This window comes from Vicia villosa, linkage group LG3, assembly GCF_029867415.1.
Source record: "Vicia villosa cultivar HV-30 ecotype Madison, WI linkage group LG3, Vvil1.0, whole genome shotgun sequence".
In the NCBI taxonomy this organism is placed as follows: domain Eukaryota; kingdom Viridiplantae; phylum Streptophyta; class Magnoliopsida; order Fabales; family Fabaceae; genus Vicia; species Vicia villosa.
The window spans coordinates 213682700-213696250 of NC_081182.1; the positions used below are offsets into that span (position 1 = coordinate 213682700).

A 13551-nucleotide genomic window follows, 5' to 3' on the forward strand; every position below is an offset into this window, starting at 1 on the left:
TCTATTTTTAATTGCAAGATCTGACACAAATGCAAAGCCAATTGCATAAAACAAAACTGTATATTTAACTAATAGTATTACTCAAATATTACACCACACTCTTTTATCTTGGTACACACACCAAGTGTTTGATTAATTGTATTATATGTTTTGTCAGAGAAATCAATATTGTAAGTTGAATTCAAACCTTGAAGAATCAACCCTCACGTTAGATTCCCTGCAACCCTATTCAACACTGTCTGTGAGAGAGAGAAGTGTATACAGAGAAGGGCCATGTGAATTTTCTCTCTCCCTTTCAAAGTACATTTTGAAGTTGAAATAATCACTTTTTTTCAGCTTAAAATAGTAGAAAGCTGAGGAAAAAAACTTGCATTGGTTCAGAGCAGAAGCATATATTAGCATCATTATCATCAAATCAACCATTTCCTGGTTTGAAAAAAGGTTAGTATAGTGCAACTTTCTTGCTACATAAGGTTATTATAATATACTATTATATTGATTCATTTCTGTTTTTTTTTTTCATACTAGTTTGCATGTGCAAGTGCGACTGGAGTAAAGTATCTGTAGCACCGAAACCTCTGAAAAAAGATGTATCAGTGTCCATCGTGTCAATGTCATTATCTTGTCATTCATAGTTGGATACTAAAATCCAAGCTATGTGTATGAGTGTTTTCATCATTGTCTAACATTGCAGAAAATAATGGTTTTTGTCAGATTCAATCAGACACATTATTGTTATTCAGGTCTTGAGTTTTCCTGCAGCAAATAATGGTACCTTTGAATGAAACCTATACCCTACCTAGAGTTATTTGCACCAACCACTTGTGCTAGACTTGAGGGATTCATTTTTTTTTAGCCATCTTTGAATTGAAGAGTTCTTATTCATGGATATTGAAAGTAAGATAGTGAACCCTAGTAACACTAACACACTCAAAATTAAGATTAGTAGCAAAAAGCAAAGTGAAGAGAGTTCAAGTTTACCTTCACCAAACACAAAAACTTCCATAGAATCATCATCATCACCTTATGATCAATCTCCTCTTGTTTCACCACCTTCATCAGCATTTGTTTCAGCATTGCAATCTCCATACATATCTCCAAGAGCCACAATTCCAAACCCTAATAGTACTACTTCCACCACCCCAGAAGATGTTCCTAGTAGTTCCTACACTCCTCCTTCTGACCCTTATGAGTTTTCTGATGACACTTCTGATACAATGCTCAAGTTTATGACATGTGTTCCTGAAACAGTTCCTCCAAGAATCTCATTCTCATTTCCAGTTCCTAGGGTTTCCTTTGGGAAAACCTCTGTCTCCCCTGCTACTAGAAATTCCAAACTTGGAAGCTGTGATGTCTACATTGGATTCCATGGACAAAATCCGAATCTTATTCGCTTCTGCAAGTGGCTTAAATCTGAGCTTGAGCTTCAAGGGATTGATTGTTTACTTGCTGATAGGTCAAAGTATTCAGATATTCAAAGCCATGAGATTGCTGATAGAGTCATTTGCTCGGTCGCGTTCGGTTTAGTGATCGTTACAAGTTCGAGTTTCCTCAACCGGTTAAGCATGGAGGAGGTTAGATTCTTCGCTCAAAAGAAGAATTTGATTCCTATATTCTTTGATACATTGCCTGCTGAGATTATGTCACTTCTTAATTGCAATTCAATTGATAAAGAAAGTAAAGAAGCGATCGACGGACTAGTGAAATGCAATGAGTTCGGTTTAGAAGCTAATGATGGTAATTTGAGAAGTTCGATATCGAAAGTTTCGAGTATTTTAAGAGCGAGACTTGGTAGGAAGAATGTTGGTCATAAGGATAATCATAATATGCTAGGATTTGAAGATTTATTACCTTTTCCAAGGAATGAATACTTTGTGGGAAGAGAGAAAGAGATTATGGAGATTGAAGGTTTACTTTTCGGAAATCGGAGTTTTTGTATGGAGCAACAAGTTCAAGATCATTGTAGAGCAAGTGGTGGTGGACAAAGTGAAGGCCTTGCAGATGAAGAAAGTGAAGCTACGGTTGGAAAAGGCGGTGGTGGAAGGTATATAAGCTTAGAGATAGGGAGGAACAAAGAACCGAATTTAGAAGCATGGATTGAGCAACCGATTATAGGAAACAATTCATTGAAGAGGTTGAAGAACAAGAAGTCGAAAAATGGAAGCTACAATAAGAGTTTATGTGGTAATAGCAGCGTGATTTGCATTAGTGGAGTCTCTGGTATTGGAAAATCTGAATTGGCGTTAGAATTCGCTCATAGATATTACCAAAGGTACAAGATGGTTTTGTGGATTGGTGGTGAAGCTAGGAATCTTAGGCAGAACATATTGAACTTGTCGAGAAATTTCGGTTTAGATGTTGGTGCCGATTCCGAGACAGAAAGAGGTAGAATTCGAAGCTTTGAGGAACAAGAAGTAGAAGCGTTCAAGAGAATCAGGAGGGAACTTTTCGGCGACACGCCTTACTTGTTGATAATTGATAATCTTGAGACTGAAGAGGAATGGTGGGAAGGAAAAGATTTGTATGATTTGATACCGAAAAACAACACAGGAGGGACTCATGTCATTATTACTACGAAGCTTTCCAAGGTAAAGAACTATGACACAATTCATCTTTCTCCGTTGCCGTTATCTGATGCAATGATTTTGATAAGAGGAAGAAAAAGAAAAGAGTATTCGATAGATGAAGTAAACATCCTCGAAAAATTCTACGAGAAACTTGGTAGATTAAGCTTTGGTTTGACGATGATTGGTTCATTGTTGTCCGAACTTGCAATTAGTCCTTCTGCACTCTTCGAGTCCATTAACCAAGCTCCGCTGAATGAAGATTCAAGATCTGGTTATTCGAGTACTGCACAAGAACAATGGTGCAAGAACAATCTTTTCCTCATGAAGACTTTTCTTTTTTGTTTCGAAACTTTGGTGAAAACAAAGGCGAAAGGGAATGTTCTTGCTATAAGAATGCTTCTAGTTGGTGGTTGGTTTTCTCCTGCTCCAATTTCAGTCAGTTTGTTAATCAATGCAGCGAAGAGTGAAAATCATCTCAAGAAGTGGACAAACTGTACAAGCCTGACATCGAGTTGTTTATCACCGGGCACATGGAAAGATGAAGAAGACTCGGCTATGCTTCTCGTGAAATTCGGACTAGCGAAAAGGACTAATCTGCACGATGATGGAATTTGGCTTCATTTCCATTCCATAACACAAACATTCGCTAAAAGAAAAGGCGGGTTGAAATACGCAAAGGCTGCGATTCAAGGAGTAAGAAAAATGAGCAACCATGTAATCTCAGATCATTTATGGGAATCAGCATTTCTTGTCTTTGGATTCAAATCCGAGCCACCGGTCGTGGAGCTAAAGGCAACGGACATGGTTATGTACATCAAAAGAACAGCTCTACCGCTCGCGATTCAAGCCTTCGCATTGTTTTCGAGATGCAACTCGTCTTTAGAACTCTTGAAAGTTTGCACCAATGCACTTGAAGAAGTTGAGAAATCATTTGTGACGCAAATACAAGATTGGTCTCATGACTCAATTTGTTGGAAGAAAAGGTTGCAAAGAAGACAAAAAGTTGATGAATATGTGTGGCAAGATGTTACCTTATTGAAGGCAACATTGCTTGAGACTAGAGCTAAGTTGTTAGCTAGAGGAGGAGAGTTAGATAGTGGTAAGGAACTTTGTAGAACATGTATTAGTATTAGAACTGTGATGCTTGGACATAACCATGCACTAACCTTAGCTGCTCAAGAGACATTGGCTAGGTTGGTGAGAATGAGGAGTAAGATATGATTATGAATATGTTATGTTCATTGCAAGTAGTATTAATTAAATAGTCTAATTGAAAAAACATGTTAGTTCTCTTTAATTGATTATGTTATTGCTCTTAAAAAAAATTATTTTTATTTTTTTAAAGCTTTTTTACATTCTGGTTCATAAGGAAATGAGACCCTAATAATTCAAAGCTCGTCATCTATTGTTCCCATCAAAAATCAAATTCGATATTCTCGAACGTTCATTACTTAGCAAAAGTTCGTTTACCACTCGTAACTAAGTACTTGGTTTTCTTAAAATTTGATTCTATCAATCGAAAATCTAGTAGTTGATCGTACTCTATTTATTCCTCAATTTTTTTTCGAAAGTACAAATAGAAAATGAATCATAATATAAGAAAACTGGGACTATTCTATTTGTACATACATTTTCCTTACTAAAAATTTCATATAAATTTTCATTGTAATATAGTTTTATATAAAAAAAAATTAAATTTCAAAAATTATTAAGCAAAATATTAAATTATTTCATATCAAATATATCATACATATCTAAACAACTTAAAATAAATATCTAAAACAAATAAAAGTAATTCTTATATGTCATCTTCAATTTGCGAGGTTTGTTTTTTTATTTATGATTAACTCATATCGTTGTTTGAAAGAAAATATTGAAAAAAATTGTAAAAAAAAAATTCATAATAAATTGTGATAATATAAATGTATTGACCATATTTGTCAAAAAAAATAAAATAATTAAAATTCGATAAACAATAAAAATAAATTTACATCCGCGCATCGTGCGGGTCTAAATTTAGTTTATAAATTATTTAAATAACGCTAATTTTAGAAGACTCGAAATGGTGAGGATATCTAAAATAAAAAACTTTAAATTGTTATAAAAGATATACTTTACAGTCTCAAATGCTAAATAATATCTTGATAAGAATTGTTCAAAACATATAATCTAGAGATAAATCTATGTTCTGTTCCTTCACTTCTAAGAATGGTGTATTTGGGGGCGTGCAAAATCGGATTTTCAATATGTTCACCCTCAATATGTTCACCCTCCCCTCGTGGAGTGGATAAAGTAAGTAACCATATAAATTATAGAATTGGATTCTCAATTAAAACTTACATGCACACATTACATAACTATAATGGGCTCGATATCTCAACTAAAACGTCGATTTAAAGCCATTTTATCAAATATTCCTACAGATGGCCGATAAATAAGTAAAGTTACACCGCGCTATTTTACAATTTTGCATCTCTAAATCTTAATACAATCTAAATGCCATGTTGTGATGCAGAGGCATTAGAAAGAGATTACAGGATATTAGCTTATGTAATTCCAAACAGGAGACAGTTTATAAAATTGGAGAGAAAAAACATCCAAAGCAGCCTTTTTCACTTTTCTTGAAACCTAGTAACCTTTCGACAGAGGACCATGTTGAGTTGTACAACTATGACACATACCGCTGCATAATGTCTCCCGAGAGGATTTGATCGAGAATGGATCAGAACTTTTGATAATCCTGTGGTGGTGGCTGCTCCCATGGGCGCAAAAAGCCTGTATAAAAATCAATTAGTGTAAGTACATACAAAACAGATGAAACCCAATACAAGAATCTGCAGATTAATACTTCATTGGTGAGCGAGTGTGAATTGTGAACAGGTTCAATGGTGAACAATGCAGTTATTGACATGATTTGAAAATGTTTAGAGTCTTACATCGGACAATATATATAGTCAGAATATGTATGTATAAGTGAGACCTTACAAATTGGTTTTGTAAGGTTGAGTTAGGCCCAACCACAAATTCTAAGAAAATATTGGTTGCACGTGACAGTTTTGCATTTAGTAAGAACACAGAAGAGGCGAGTATGGCCAAAATTGTGACCAATATGAACAATTTTCTACATGATTCAGAAAACTGCCAGATGCAAAACACAGGAAGAATTCACAGTATGTTACAGTGTTGAACATCATAAGCACATAAGGGTGCACAAGTTTGAACAGTTCACTCTTGTTCCAGGATGCGCTATTTAGTATAAAGTGTTGTCAAATAACATGGCACAACAGGTAAGTGGAATGTGAACAAACACCTATTTTCCACGATCCACGATTGAAACATTGGATAGATGGCGACAAGGTTAGGTGGACCGGTTGATCCGCAGTGAAAATTCGATGGTGGGGCTGACCAGAGGATAAAAGACACAAGTGTGTGAATTAGTGGGGTCCGTAACAAAGCATGTTCATAATTTATAACAGGAGGGGAACACAGCCAAACATGAACACTGGAAGGAGCACAGAAGGGAAAAAAACTTAAGGATTTATCCCCCATCCCCTAATTCCCAATAAAACAGATAAAGGGATCTGATAAATAAAGAGCTTAATTTTCATGCACTGTTGGTGCAACATATTTACACTGTCATCATATTACAACCAATCATGCGTGTGACTTTAAAACTGGTTGTGATAAAAATCAAATGTTCTAACAGTTATGATTGATTCATAGTGTAAAATCTCTTCACACTGACAAAGTATATAAATTAAGTCCATAAATAAAACATACACGAATGCAGGGTAATAACATTATATGGAACAAATAGACAGCTAGTATCTCTACAATCTCAAAATCCAACAAAAGCATTAATGCGGTAATCTACTAAACCATCCATTAACACGTCATTAAGAAGCAACAAAAACAAATAATATGTACTTTTAATAAATAAGAGCATTAAAAAGAGCTGACATACTTAATTCTCCCAGCGACATGTATATGGAATCATCCTCGGCAAGTGTCCCCTGAAATAAAAGAATGAAAGTATGTGAAATCACCATGGTTATTAATAATTACATTATCTAAACAAAGAAAATACAACTGACAAGTATAAAAAGTTCTCAATCAAGCTAGCATCAGTACCGTTCCATTATCAAGGCCTATTTCATTGTGCACTGCATTTATGTCGTCGGCTACAGAAGAGCAGTTTGCGAAATCTGTCCCAAGCAACTCTGATATCATCAGCCCATATCCATCCTGAACATCATTTATATCAGCAGCATTTTGAGCATGGCTGGAAAAACCATCAAGGCCTGTAAACAAAGTGTCTGTCCTGTGTGTTTGAATGACAATATATTAGTAATAGATCTGCAGCTGATTTTCTCACTAAGTAACTAGGAGAAAGGGTGAGAACTAGATCAATTAGAACCCTGTTTGGATAAACACACTAATTATGCGCTTATAGCATAAAAGTTTATCATGTAAGTACTTATTTATAAGATATTTATATAAAAAAATATAAAATAAATTCAAATTGTTTTCATATATGCTATAAGCTGTTTTCATGAGTTATTCAGGAGAGCTTATGGAAATAAGCTGCAAACAACTTAAGGAAAGATCATTAAGTCGTTTCCATTAGTTCTCCCAAACAGTTTCACAGGTGTTTATGCTAGTAGATAAACTCTAGTGAGTCAATCCAACCAGGCCTTGGTCCTAAAAAAAATTATAGAAGCAAGGAACAAATATAGAAGAATCATACTTTCTATCAATACTGTCTATTGCCTTTTCTTCTTGAATGGAATCATTTTCTAGATCAATTACTTCAATCTCTTTGCCATTTGCTCCATGAGTATTGAATTTGCCTGATACACTAGCATGACTCATGGACAGATCATTATCAACTGGTACATTCTCCTTTGTGTCAGAAACAGTAGGAGAGTAAATAAGAACCGGATGATCAATGTGATTGTCATGAACTTCAGATGTCTCCATGAGATTCAGATCACAAGTTCTAAACGAATTTGGCAATGGTGGCTTCGCCTCTGAACATTGGAAAAATGGTCTATCTCCCTCATCCGGGAACTGAGAACCGCTCATAAGGTTCCCTTGATCAGACGTCAAACTCATTTTGTCAACATGTGAAACTGAAATTACATGTTCTTCTGGGCTATCTTTGACCTCAATTGGGGTGTTATGCAGAAAGTACCCCTCGGTCTTCGGTATAGGGGAGGGCAAGGGCTGCCACTCTCTGAGTCTTTTGGTGTCTTCCCTGACATCAACATCTTCTTCTACAACACGTTTCTCACCCCTTTCCTCAGACATGGAACCGCAGCCTTCAAACTCTGGTAATTCAGCAGTAAACTCTTGGTCTTTATCAGATTGTGATCCAACAGATTGATCTTCCTCAGCTTCACAGGCAGTATCCAATTCTTTCATATCCTCAACAGAATGCACAGGCTCTTCGCCAGCGTCCGAGTCAATATGCACTATATCATAAGTCTTGTCAGATAGCAAATTACCCGAGGAGGAGTCTATAATAGACTCATTTTCAGCTAAGACTACAGGTTCTTGAACATCCATAATTTCATCAACATTCTCTTCTGCATTGTTCGCAACCGGAAATGCTTTCAAATTCTTATTCGTCAGCGAAGATCGTGTCTTGGTAGGCACTTTAACAGACTTGCATAGTGAAAGTAAATCAGTGAAAACCTCGCCAGAGCTATCATTCTCCTGATCACTTGATTGAGCAGACGAATTCTTCGAGATACTTGGTTTATCACCATCCTCACCACTACTACCAGCTCCATCCTTCACCACCTCCTTAACTTTATCAATACTCATATTCTCCAAATCATTAGAACTCCCAACAAACTCAACATCCATATCACCCGCATCTTTTCCTTCACCAGAAGAATCTTGTTTCAATTCCAACAATTCACCATCAGACACAGACACCTGATTCTTATTGGCCTCGCCTTCCAAGTCATTCCCATCCTCACTTGTAGGCACAAATTCACTCAAATTTGATTTCTCCATCAGAGTATCAACATCACCACCACTGCCACCGTCAACACCACCACCAACAACAACCTCAGCCTCAACCTGTTGTATCCGAGGCTCCTCTTCATCTTGCTGTCTAACACCACTACCACTACCACTACCACTACCAATACCAATACCAATACCATCAACAACATCATCATCATTATCATCATCACGAATATCCGAACCACCTACAAATCTACCAGACCATGATCCATTCCTTCTATACTCTCTATTCCCCAAATCAAACCCATTACTCTTAAAACTCCCTCTCCTCCTACCTTTTTGTCCAAACTCCTCAATCCCTAATTTCCCCCTCCCCGTAAACCCTCCATCCACACCCGCAACAACCGCATTATTCCCCAATCGAGCCAGCGCCGAAGACCTCCCTCCATCCACCAAATTTTCCCCCACACCAACACCAACACCAATACCACCAACACCAATACCACTAACACCAACATGCTTCTTAAAACTACCATTCTGATTATAAACCTTCAAAGACAACACACTCGGCGGCAACAATCCCTGAAAAACTAAATACTCAGCAGCTAATCTACCTGCTTCCACAAAAACATCACCACCACCACCACCACCGCCGGAGACGGTGGCAGCAGAAATATTCACAGCAGAAACGTTAACCGCAGAAACAGAACCTCTGCGATTATTATAACCTCTCCCAAAACCATCCCCGCCACCACCACCACCGGCGACACCGCCGCCGCGATTGCGATATTCCGATGCATAAAAGCCTCTCGGACTACGCTGCCGAGGATGCATACCGTTTCAATTTCACTCTAACAACAACAATTCAGATCAACCAAAATTCTCAATAATAATAATAATAAAAATTATCAAAATTGAATAAAAATTATCAAAATGATCGAATTTCAGGAATCTGATGCAAGCGAAGAGAATCGATAATCAGATCTGGAAAAATTGGAGTGACAGTGGAAATGTTGAAGAGGAATGAAATTGAAGTGGTTGGAAATGGTGAAGAAGGAGGGAGGGAACACGGTAAGAGATGGTGGGAGGAGGAACAGGGGATTGGAGCCTTATTATGAAACTAGATCTTATTATTTTATTTTTTTGGATTTGTTTCTCCAATATGACTATGTTGATAATGGTGTTTATATTTATTTTTCTTTCATTCATGAAATGCACGCGTGTACGAAACTAAACTACTTTATTTTGACAGCAAAATCCAAACTACTTTATTATCATTATTATTATTCCGATTAATAGAGTAGTACTTTACACAAACTGCTTTATATATGTATTCCATTCATGAATAAGACTTCGACTGTGTTTGAATCGGCGACTGAACAATAAATTTTGGTGTAAAAATTATTTAGAATTAATTTTGGAGGTAGAAGCTAAAAATTCTACCTTCAAGTAGAATTAATTCTAGAGGTTGAATTAATTATATTTTTGATAAAATAAACACCTCAAAATCATTATGAATCAATTTTATATCTCTAGAATTGATTATGGATCTTCCAAAAGTCAATCCAAACATGCTAGCAGTTGAGGAACTGTTGTACTTAAATTGATAGTGTTGATCTTTGATAAAATAGTGTATTATGAACATGTAAGGTTGACACTCTGACTGTCTGACGCTCAAGTTAGTTTATGATTCAAGATGAGTTTAGTGAAAAGTGGAGAATGTATTTTGCTTTTCGCGTGAACTGACCTTTATTCTTTGGATCAAGTGGAACGGATTCACGATGAATTAAGTCTCGACTATTTAGACCTTTGGCTGGTTTAAAATAGTTATCCCCAAGGCTTTGTCGAGTATTGAGGAAGTCGGGGAAGTCTTTAGTGATTTCGGTCAAGAAAGCCCTAGAGTATTTGGAGACGCCTTCCTGTTACCCCCACGAAGCTAATGAGTCTGAAATAGGACACCCCCCTTAGATAAGAGGGTATGGAACAAACTCAAAGGGTGTTATATTCTTTTTTGTGAGGGTTTTTTAATATTGGTATGAATATCAAAGAGACATAGGTTTGATCTCTAAGAACCTCTTATTTCACTTATTTGATGTTAACCCAATTTTCAAGGAGAGCGACGGTTTATACAAAGAGTTGGAATAATTTTAAGAAGGATTACTTTTTTGGTTACTCATTTGTCACCCCTTGCTCATGAATGATTATGCATCATCTCGTTCCTTTATGAAGAATCGTCCGCCTATGTTTACTTGAGGAGGCGATCTTGATCCCCAGACCACTTCATAAAGAAGGACAAAGATTATTCGATCTCGTGCAAAACCCTTAACGGTGCAGAGAGGAATATGAAAGAGACTCGACTTTCCTTTTATGATTCTGAGATATGTTATAAGTAGACTTTGTTTAAAACTTATTGGAACAATTTTTCCTCCTTAAAATTTGATTTATTCGACACTACAATTCTTTAGTTATTTTGTTAATTGTAATTAAACTTTGTTCAAAATTTCTTTGTATTTGTATTTTTTACTATTTTCTTGTGTGTGATAGTTATGTTTAAAATTTAAATTTAAAGAGTAAACTTGTGAAATTATGATGTTTTGAAATTTCATAGGTGTTGGGATTTTTTTTGAGACCGATTTAATATCCATATAGTTTTATTACATAGACCAATTTATTCAACTAAAATATTCAATTAATTTGATTTAGTCTTGCGTTTTGATCAATAGCCTAATAATTCGATCCATGAATCATTGATACAATATCTTCATCAATTTAATGACCGATCTAATTTTTGAAGCATTTAGTGGTATATATTTTCAATAACTTTAATGAAAAATGTTAAACTGCTACTTTACACTTTAACATAAAAAGTTACATGTAAACTAGCAGTGAAATAATATAAAACTTGATAGTGAAATAAACATGTAATAATATAGAACTTGATAGTGAAACAAATATTTGATAATTCATTTTAGTATTGGACTTATTTTTGGTGTCATAAATGTGTAACTGAAAAAAATCAGAAACAATTTAATAATTTGTTTGTTACAGAACAAACTAATAATGGACCCGTGCGTTCGCACGGGTCACGTAAAGTCGAAATAAATATTAAATAAATGTTATATAGTTATAGCAAAAAAAATGTATATTAATTAATACGAAGTCATACAAATATTAATTTAATTTATCAAGTTATTAGTAGTTGTTAGGAGTATATAGATTTGGTGATTGCTATCAAACTAAATATATGGTGGAAAAATAGGTTTGGTAAGTGTTAATTTAATTTTATAATTTCTCTTAATAAATATTATAAGATAAAATATATTACACACCAAAAAAATATATTGGTTTAATAATATGATTAAATTTAATAAATTGAACGTATGATCTCTAATATCGGTTAAAAAACACATATGTTATAGTAATTGAGAAGTCATTAAACCCATGATCTCTAATATTGTTCAATTTAAGTCAATATTTTGTCGGCCCGTCAAAAAATTAGGTTCGGCTCGTCGGGCATGCCTATAATTTTTAAATACTTATGTATTGTAAATTTATGGATACTATTGATATTAAATGATTTTATCAATAGAAAATAAACTTAAAGACAGTTAAGTTTTATAAGAAATCTGTGACAAATCTTGAACAAATAACAATTGTTGAAAAACTTAAAAGAAACTTTTTTTTTTGAAAAATGGAACGTGATAAGTAAAATATTTATAACTTAATTCCGTTTATACAAATAATTGTATGAACATTTAACTTTTTTCTGTTTATAAAAATATTTGTAATTTATTCCCGTTTAACAAAAATAATTGTATTAGCAGTTGACTTATTTCCATTTCTAAAATTATTTAGAACTTATTACCATTTATAAAAATAATTGTATCAACTTTAGGGATGTCAACTTGCCTCCGTTAGTGGGGATCCTGTGGGGATTCCCCGTTTGGGGCCCCAAAGACGGGGAATTTTCTTCCCACGGGGACGGGGATGGGGAACAAAGTCTCCCCGAAGGCACTTCGGGGACGGGGGTAGCGTAAATATCCCCCGCCCCGTGGAGTCCCTGCCCCGCCTAAAATAGCATTATGTCCTTAATTTATGTATAATTTTAAATTATTATGTAAGTTTATTTTTCATTTCATATAATTAATCTTATACAAAAATTTAAAATACATATGTATTGTTAGTAAATGAGTGAGATCTAAATTATTATTTGAATATTTTTTTAGTTTGAAATTTTTGTGGTCATGATACTCAATATTATAGATTAAATATTGTTAAAGCAATATATTTATCATAAAGAAATAATTTTTAAATTTTTTGTGGTTAGTTTTTAAAGCTTTTACTATTAATTTGATTTAAAATAATAAATAAAAAATCATGTTTATGGATCTCCGCATGAACCTTGGGGATCCGTGGGGACCCGCGGGGATCCGCGGGGACGGGGATGGGGGAGAAAATTCCCCCGTAGCGGGGACCCGGAGCGGGGATGGGGAATAAATTCGAGGGCGGGGATTGTGATGGGAATGTATCCCCCGTCCCCGCCCCGGCCCATTGACATCCCTAGTATCAACAGAAAACTTTTTCCTCTTTATAAAAATATTTGTAATTTATTTTCGTAAAATTGATCCAGTATATACAATTGAATTAATTAATTAATATTTTAAATATATCCCGTAAAATTCAATATGAGTATTATTGATTAAATAATAATAAAAAGTGTAGTATAAGTCTCGAAATGACATGTAAAAAAAAGTATATTTATTTATGAAATGACAATTAAAAAGAATTTAAAAAATATTTATTGATACTGAAAAATAGTTTTAAGCAATTGTGAAATTATTAATCTATATTTTTTAAATAATTTTGTAACTTGGCATAATCCAATTAATTATTACTTGTCAACGTAATAATTAATTGGATTATGCCAATTAATTAATTAAGCATAATGATTGCTTTTAGATATTGCAAAACTTTTTCTTCGAAAAAAGTGTAGCATCCAAAAGATAAT

At 34.7% G+C, this 13551-nt stretch overlaps 2 protein-coding genes across 2 annotated transcripts; one reads left to right on the forward strand and one right to left on the reverse strand.

Annotated features, from left to right (window-relative positions):
• Nucleotides 1–110: 110 nt before the first annotated feature.
• LOC131593480 (uncharacterized) lies at nt 111–3838 on the forward strand. The gene is made up of 2 exons (XM_058865980.1): nt 111–441; nt 529–3838. The coding sequence occupies exon 2, from the start codon at nt 885–887 to the stop codon at nt 3786–3788; it is 2904 nt and encodes a 967-aa protein (XP_058721963.1). The 5' UTR covers nt 111–441; nt 529–884; the 3' UTR covers nt 3789–3838.
• Nucleotides 3839–4864: 1026 nt separating this feature from the next.
• Nucleotides 4865–9749, reverse strand: LOC131593481 (uncharacterized protein At4g26450). The gene is made up of 4 exons (XM_058865981.1): nt 7315–9749; nt 6699–6888; nt 6532–6580; nt 4865–5342 (listed from the first exon to the last, which is right to left on the reverse strand). Exons 1-4 carry the CDS (start codon nt 9375–9377, stop codon nt 5290–5292), a joined length of 2355 nt encoding a protein of 784 aa, XP_058721964.1. The 5' UTR covers nt 9378–9749; the 3' UTR covers nt 4865–5289.
• Nucleotides 9750–13551: the final 3802 nt, after the last annotated feature.

Bases quoted from the DNA above. Each gene is read 5' to 3' on its own strand.
- LOC131593480 (XM_058865980.1), top strand. From the start codon at position 885: ATGGATATTGAAAGTAAGATAGTGAACCCTAGTAACACTAACACACTC.
- LOC131593481 (XM_058865981.1), bottom strand. From the start codon at position 9,377: ATGCATCCTCGGCAGCGTAGTCCGAGAGGCTTTTATGCATCGGAATAT. The intron at 6,889-7,314 runs GTATGATTCTTC...TCAAACACACAG, and splicing joins ATAGACAGTATTGATAGAAA to GACAGACACTTTGTTTACAG. The intron at 5,343-6,531 runs GTATGTCAGCTC...ATTTTTATACAG, and splicing joins CATGTCGCTGGGAGAATTAA to GCTTTTTGCGCCCATGGGAG.